The sequence below is a fragment of the Lycium barbarum genome, chromosome 8, assembly GCF_019175385.1.
Source record: "Lycium barbarum isolate Lr01 chromosome 8, ASM1917538v2, whole genome shotgun sequence".
Taxonomy (NCBI): domain Eukaryota; kingdom Viridiplantae; phylum Streptophyta; class Magnoliopsida; order Solanales; family Solanaceae; genus Lycium; species Lycium barbarum.
In genome coordinates, this window is record NC_083344.1 from 126,736,567 (window position 1) to 126,744,983 (window position 8,417).

An 8,417-nucleotide genomic window follows, 5' to 3' on the forward strand; every position below is an offset into this window, starting at 1 on the left:
TTCGATGAATATTTTGTCTGAGATAAAAGTATTAACTTTTGGCAAACTTAAAGGACCAAAACTGTTAAGTGCATACTGAAGGGACTATCTTTAACCAACCCTTATAGTTAAGGGACTATTTTTACTAACTTGTGGCAAAATTAAACGATCAAAACCCGTTAAGTGCATAGTTGAGGGACTATTTTGAACCCACTCTCGTAGGTAAGGGACCATCTATGTCATTTTCTCGAAGATAGGGAGACTAGAGAGGTCGGAGTTGACTCATCAAGTCCATCCTACAAAGGTCCCATGGACCCAATCCATCTCATTGTCTCTGTAAATCTGAGTTTCTACAGGCCATTTCTATTGTTTTTAGCTGATTACTAAGCTCAAAATTCACCATGGCTTCCATCACAGAGACCCGAAAATGGAAATATGATGTTTTCTTGAGTTTCAGAGGTGAAGATACACGTAAGAACTTCGTTTCCCATCTTTACACATTTCTTAAATTCAAAGGAATTTATGCATTCAAGGATGACAATGAACTTGACAGAGGAAAATCCATCTCACCTGAACTTTCAAAAGCCATTGAGCAATCAAGAATTGCCATTATTATTTTCTCTAAAAACTATGCTTCATCCACTTGGTGCTTAGAAGAACTAGTCAAGATCATGGAATGTGTTCAAAAGAAGGGACAAATTCCAATTCCAGTCTTCTATGATGTTGATCCATCAGATGTAAGGAATCAAAGAATTAGCTTTGGTGAAGCTTTTGCCAAGCACGAGGCACATCTAAAAGGAACTGATTTGGAGAAGGTGAAAATATGGAGAAAGGTTGTTACTCAAGCAGCAAGTATAGCAGGATGGGATGTACGTAATACAGCCAATGGGTTAGTAGAACAAAAAAGACTCTCTTTAATTTTTCTTTTCTGGTTGTTGTTTGTGTTTCTATTTAGGGTGTATTTGGTATGAAGGAAAATGTTTTTCATGGAAGATATTTTCCTAGAATATGTTTTCTCCAAAAACAAGTGGATTTCTTACTTATTTTCTAGTGTTTGTTAAGTAGTAACCACCAAAATATTTTTCCAAGAGTGTTTATACGTTTTCTAGCAAAATACTATTGGGTGGTGGTTGTGGTGGTGAGTGGGGGTGGGGGTGGGATGTGGGGGTTCAAAGATATAAAGAAATAAAGTCAACATCTACTCAAATATCACAAGTTTAGCACATTCAGCTGTTACTGAGACACCTTTCTTGAGAAAGTTTTCTGATTTCGTAGAGAGGGGTAGATTAGTTTAGATCGCTCACATAGTTCTACCTATAGAAAAGATCATCAGAGAGTTTTCAATTTTTCGCGGAAGGAGGTTCGGATGAACGCCCTTGCCCCTTACTGGCTCCGCCCCTGGTTTGGGGGTGGTAGGGGTGGGATGGTCAAGGGTTGGGGTGTTGGATGGGTGGGGAGGAGACAATGAACTTGAAATGTCACTTGTATAACTTATTTTCCGTATTTTGATTAGGGAAGTCATATTCCTCATTTTTAGGGAACTTGTTTTCCTAGAGAAAATGTTTTGCAAAACATTTTGACAAACCAAGCATGGGAAAATTGAAAAATATTTTCTGAAAAATGTTTTCCTCCATACCAAACACACTCTTAAAATATTCAGTATGCACATGCTCAATTTAACTAATTGCAGTGGTAGCTGAGAATCAAGATTTCATTTACTGCAATGAAAATGTCTCATAGAATATAAAGTCAGAATGCATGTATATAAGATAGGTCTACTGATCCAGAACTGAAAATTGTGTCCAGAGTGAGATATAACTAAGTTGTAACTATTGTGAGAAGTTATATTTCTGAATACATTGAATCTCTTGCTTTAAAACCTTTCCAAGAGTTACACTCCCAGAAGAAGATAGGGATAGATTTAGTAATATTCCTTTGTGACATATATGCATAAATGGATGCTCTATCTGTCTGGTACTTATAATTTTTAAGGCTCGAGGACCGCATTTGCTTTATATTACAGGAACCCCGTAGAATTCCTTGCATCTCTCTGGGCTCAAGTTTTTTTTTTTCCCCTTTAGTGTTTAAAAGTTTGAACTTTTCTTACCAACCACAGGAATGAATCAGAATGCATAGAGCTAATGGTAAACCATATTTTTAATAGCTTGGACCGTTCACTTTCAGCTGTCACGATGAATCTTGTGGGAGTGGAATCTCGTTTGGCTGAAGTAAAGTCATTGTTGAATGTGGGTTTTGGAGGTGTTTGTTCTGTGGGGATATGGGGGATGGGCGGGATAGGGAAGACAACTATCGCAAGAGAGATTTTTGACACGCTGTCTGGTCAATTTGAAGGGTCTTGTTTTCTTGCAAATATTAGGGAAGTTTCAAAGAAGCATGGGTTGGAATACTTGCAAAAGACACTTCTTTCACATATCTTGAAGCTAAATTCTCTAAATATAGGGAGTGTTTATGAAGGAATCAACATGATAAAGGCTAGGCTTCACTTTAAAAAGGTTCTAATAGTCCTTGATGATGTGGATAATGGAGACCAAGTAGAAAACTTAATTGGAAATGGTAATTGCCTTGGTAGTGGCAGTAGAATCATTACAACAACTAGAGACAAGCATTTGCTCAATAAGCACAACCACTTGTACGCAGTCCGTTTGTTGTCTGACAGGGAAGCTCTTCAACTCTTCAGCCGGCATGCTTTTCAGAAAGTGAGTCCCGAGAAAAAGTTTGAAGAACTCTCATCCCAGGTACTGCATTATGCTAAAGGTCTTCCTTTAGCTCTTAAGGTCTTGGGTTCTTTTCTTTATGGAAGGAATATGGGTGAGTGGATAAGTGCATTAGACAGATTAAAAGACACTGCAGAAGAAGAAATTGTTAAGCAACTCAGAATAAGTCTTGATGGGTTGAGCCCGAAAGAGAAAAATCTGTTTCTAGATATTGCGTGTTTCTTTAGAGGGAAAAAGGAAGATGAAGTGATAAGAATCCTAGACGGTTGCCGTTTCCACTCTAAGATTGGGATAAGTGTCCTTGCTCAAAAATCACTTCTATATGTTTCACGAGGAATCATTGAGATGCATGATTTGATACAGGAGATGGGTCGGCAGGTGGTACGCCAGGTTTACCCTGATATTCCAGGAAGGTACAGTAGACTGTGGCTCTATGAGGACGTATGTGATGTCTTTACAGAAAATACGGTATGTTGGTAATAGTGACTGAGAAATTTAGTCCTGTCTTTTTGATATGTACTAGTTATTCAATCGCATAACATACGTTGGAGTTTGAACAGTTCTCTTGGCATCTAGGAAATTGTAGTTGTTGTGCAGGTTCTCAATAATTCAGCTTCTATAAAAAGAGAACCTTGTTTCTTCAATAACCGCTCTTAATGTTTACACGTTCACCAAATTATGATGTTTTCTTCACTTGAAGGAAGTATAATGTTTAAAGAGAGAATGCAGAAAATGGAACTGTTTGCTCAATAACTCAGTTGGTACGAAAACAATTCTGACAGTTATACATTTTGTTTTTCTGAATAAGTTCTTCGAATATGTGCTCTACTTCCTATTGAGGTCAATATCAGGTTTTACAGACTTTCTCTTTATCCTTTTAGGGCACAGAAGCAATTGACGGCATAATGGTTCCATTTGAATTGGAATCACTTGTTTGCAATAGGAGCAAAGCTTTCAGAAAAATGAATTGCCTAAGGATACTCATAGTCAAAGGGGATGAGATTCGATATCATGACCCTATTGCTCACCCTATTGACTGCCTCCCTAATAGCTTGCAGTGGCTTGATTGGTCATACTACCATTTTGAATCTTTGCCAGAAAATTTTCAACCTAGAAAGCTTGTCGGGCTCAACATGGTTTCAAGTTCTATAGTTGAACTGTGGAAGGGGTTGAAGGTAAAATTCATCATGAATATCATACTAAATTTAGCCATGTGAAAAAAGGTCAAGAGCTTATTCAAATATTTATGTTGTTTTAAACAGGTATTTGATAGCTTGACAACCATCAACCTAAGTTGGTCCAAGAATTTACGGCGAACCCCTGATCTTTCTGGGACCCCGAATTTACAGAGGTTGATGCTAAAACAATGTGTAAGCTTGGAAGAAATCCATTCATCAACTGCATATCTCCGGAAGTTGACTTTGCTGAATTTGGAAAACTGCAAAAGTCTTGAATTCCTTCCAAGCAGCATTCAGACGGAATCTCTTGAAAGTTTCAACCTCTCTGGCTGTCTGAAATTAAAAGAAGTTCCAGAACTTTCAGAGAATATGGATTCTCTCTTAGACCTCCGTTTAGCATGCACTGCAATACGGGAGCTAAGCTCATCAATTGGCCATCTTTCTAAAGTTAGCATACTTGATTTGAGTTTCTGTGAGGAACTTGTCGATCTCCCAGCCAATGTTTGTCATTTGAGGGAACTAAAAGTTCTGATTCTCACTGGCTGCTCAAGACTTAAGACCCTGCCAAGTAAGATTGGAATTCTGGTAAAGCTAGAGGAACTCTATGTTGATGATACTGCCATTTTGCAACTACCAGATTCTATCCTCCACTTAAATAAGCTTACTGTCCTATCTTTGAAAAAGGGACGCAAGACTAAATGTCCATCTGCTCTGAATTTGAAGTTTCCCCAGGAATACCGCTTGTGGCAATTGAAAAAATTAGATCTCAGTGGTTGCAATCTACTTGACGAAGATGTTAGTCATTTTAGTATGTTTCCTTCTTTATCTGAACTAAATTTGAGCAGAAACAAGTTTGTTTCTTTAAAGAACATCTGTCTTTCTGAGAAATTAAAATATCTCAACATAACATACTGTGAGGAGCTTAAGGAACTTCCCAGACTTCCTTCAAGTCTTCGGGAACTGTATGTTGATGATTTTCTAGCCCAAGATTGTGCCAGTATGTTTCGATACTCACAGTTGTATTTGATCTCATTTACAAACTCTAGTTACGAACAACTTTATTCAGACGAGGGCAATAACAGTTCACTGATGGACGAAAACTGCCAACAAGATTCTCATAATACGTTGGTCAAGATTCTCATTATGTTTGTCAAACGCAAACAGGTCTCTCTCACTCTCTCTCTCTAAAATGTTACAGGGTGCGCGCACAAATGCACTCAAGTTATTGAAATCGAAACTGATCTTCATGGTATGTTGCAGGCTGGTTATCATGATGGAATGCCTGCTTGGTCAGTCGTCTATCCAGAACGTGTAATTCCCAAGTGGTTCACGTACCATAGCACATTGGAAAAAATCTCGCTTCATTTGCCCAAAAATTGGTGGAATGATCACTTCCTTGGGTTTGTTGTATGCTGCAGCACTTACATGGGAGATGGTGTGTACTGTCCTGATTGGAGCTTATCTGGGAATCATGACTATTGTTTTGTCAACACCAAGTTGATTTGCGAAAATAGTTCAGAGAAACTCAAGGTAGTGGAGACAAGATGTAAAGTGGGCACAGTGTCACGCACTTATTGTTGCTGTTTGTGCATTGCCCATACATTACGGACGCACTGGCAGCATACTGTGATGAGACATTGTGATCCAAACTTGTATCGCCTGTTTGAGGCTTCTATTGATTCGAGGGTTGCAAAAGAGTGGGGAGTACGTCTGGTCTACTGGCAAGATTTTGGGTCTAACGTTGTAGTCGGGTCCGGAACCAAAATAACCCCAAAAAAGGGGTATGAACCAAAATATCCCAGGAAAAAAAAAGGTACAGAAGTACCTTTAACGCATGAAAATCATGCTTCATGCGTTAAAGGACTTAATGGAGACGGACGCGTTCTTTTAACGCATGATTTTCATGCGTTAAAGGCATGTCCTTTTTTTTTTTTCCTTCATTCTTTCTTCCTTCCTTTCTTTCACACTTTTTTACATACTTTAGCCATAGATTAATCATGCTTTGATACTCCAAAACTTAAATATTTTATATAGAACCCTATTTATTTTTGTGCGATTAATAAGGTAGGCTCAACACATCGAGGATACACAAAACTTCGGATTGTCGTTTTAGTGGTTGAAAAGTGCTCGAAGTCCATTTTTGTTTGAAGACTTGTTGTCATTAGCTTTAAGTTATTTATGTTTTAGGGTTTCGTGTTATTTTTATATTAATGCGTAATTTTATTTTGACAATTTCACAAATAAATAAATTAACAATAAATAAAAAATTAACAAATTAATAATCCATAATCAATTAAAAAAATATTAATTCATAATCAATTATTTCTGTGTAATTTTTTTTTTTTTTTTTTTTGCGTTATACCCTTCAACGCCCAACTAATTGGAGTTCACAACTTAAATAACTTCAAATGTGGGTTTGGGTACCAAAATAATCCATTAACGAATAACGAACAATAAGCTAAATCTCGAATAACGAATAATAAACTAAATTTCAAATAACGAACGATAAACTAAATCCTGAATAACAAACGATAAGCTAACATTAACAGAATTTCTAAAAAGGATTAGTTAGTTAACATAATTTTTTGACGAAGGATTAGTTAGTTAACATAATTTTTTGACGAAGGATTAGTTAGTTAACATAATTTTTTGTTCGTTATTACTTTAACTACATGAGTTAAGTAAATTATAATCAACAATACAATATCATGGATTATTCAAAATAACTAATTAAATCCTCCATAACTTATCCTAGTTAAGTAAGTTCTAATTAGAGAATTTTTTTTTTGTTAATTTCAAGAATAATGAATAATTTAGTATTTACAAATATGACACCTCCATGGATCTCCGTTAATTATTTGTTATTATGGCATTGTTAATATTTGTTAATTATTTCATTGTTAATATATTTATTTCTGAAATTGTTTTTCCCATGTTAATTTCTTGATTATCACATGTTAATCGTTAAATAAATTAGTTCGTTTTTTTACTAATAATATCTTCTCAACGCTCCCGTCGAGGTTTGATCCCCGGTGGATGAGATAAAAAAAAAGTCAAAAGCCAAAGGCTTTACCACCAAGCCAAGTTGGTTAAAGTAACAATGTAGACACTTTTTATTATTTTCTATGTTCACTAATGCTATCTAACTTGTTTTCTTAAATTGAATTTGGAACCTTGAAATTGACATTGAAAACATCATTATCACGGGATTATGGAATTGAAATATATTTTTCACCATTAGATTTAAAAAAGAAATAAATGAAAATTGCGCATGAATTTGGGGGAAAATTGAAATTGAATGGGACAACGGACGTTTTTGGAAAATTTGGGGCGGGCAAACAGCCTTGCGGCAGTTTAGACGCATAGATCTCGAAAAAATACCCAAAATCAAAAAAAAAAATCGCATCAAATGGACATCCTAGCGCAAAGTTATGACCATTTAAAATTTCACCAACTTACAAATAAATTAGTGCGCAAAAGGTTTTTTAATGGGTTATTTTGGTAACCAAATTCACTTTTTGGGTTATTTAAGTTGCGGACTCCAATTAGTTGGGGGTTGAAGGGTATAACGCAAAAAAAAATACACATAAATAATTGATCATGAATTGATATTTTGTTAATTGATTATAAGAATAAAGTTATAATCACTAAAAATAAAGTTATGCATTAATATAAAAATAACGTGAAACCCTAAAACATAAATAACTTAAAGCTAATGACAACAAGTCTTCAAATAAAAATGGATTTCGAGCACTTTTCAACCACTAAAACGACAATCCGAAGTTTTGTGTATCCTCGATGTGTTGAGCCTACCTTATTAATCGCACAAAAATAAATAGGGTTCTATATAAAATATTTAAGTTTTGGAGTATCAAAGCATGATTAATCTATGGCTAAAGTATGTAAAAAGGTGTGAAAGAAAGGAAGGAAGAAAGAATGAAAGAAAAAAAAAATAAGACATGCCTTTAACGCATGATTTTCATGCGTTAAAGGTACTTTTGTACCTCTTTTTTCCTGGATATTTTGGTTCATACCCTTTTTTTTTGGGTTATTTTGATTCCGGACTCTATCCTCCCCCGAAGTTACAAACAATGTCTGGAAATGTTTACTAAACATGCCATTTTGGTGATGATTCTCTCTCTCTCTAAATCTGATGCCTATACTTCAGATGACTGGTATTCATAGTGGTGCATTGCTCCAATGTAGGATGAACATATAGTCAAAGATTTGGAATCAAACATTTTGAATTTCAGGAGTGTTTCTGGTTATGAAAAATTCTTCTGGCGCTTTTCCCAAGTCACAGATTTATATTAGAGTTGGTGTATAGTTATACTTAGTTAATGAGCAGACACGTGTAGCTGTACATTGTTAGTTACTTCCCAAAGTAAGTTACACTTGCCAGTAAATGTTAATGAGCAGAAAATTATACTAGTATATTGTTTTAGGAGGGACCAAATATGAATGAACTAGTTTTGCTATTTAAGCTAGGGATTATGAAGTCTATTCACACAAAGGCCCAATGCAA

General features: G+C 35.7%; 1 protein-coding gene across 1 annotated transcript; it reads left to right on the forward strand.

Moving 5' to 3' along the window:
- Positions 1-222: 222 nt before the first annotated feature.
- On the forward strand, positions 223-8,144 carry LOC132607229 (TMV resistance protein N-like). The gene is made up of 5 exons (XM_060321103.1): positions 223-868; positions 2,096-3,182; positions 3,596-3,889; positions 3,977-5,056; positions 5,153-8,144. The coding sequence occupies exons 1-5, from the start codon at positions 381-383 to the stop codon at positions 5,885-5,887; spliced, it is 3,684 nt and encodes a 1,227-aa protein (XP_060177086.1). The 5' UTR covers positions 223-380; the 3' UTR covers positions 5,888-8,144.
- The last annotated feature ends 273 nt before the right edge of the window (positions 8,145-8,417 follow it).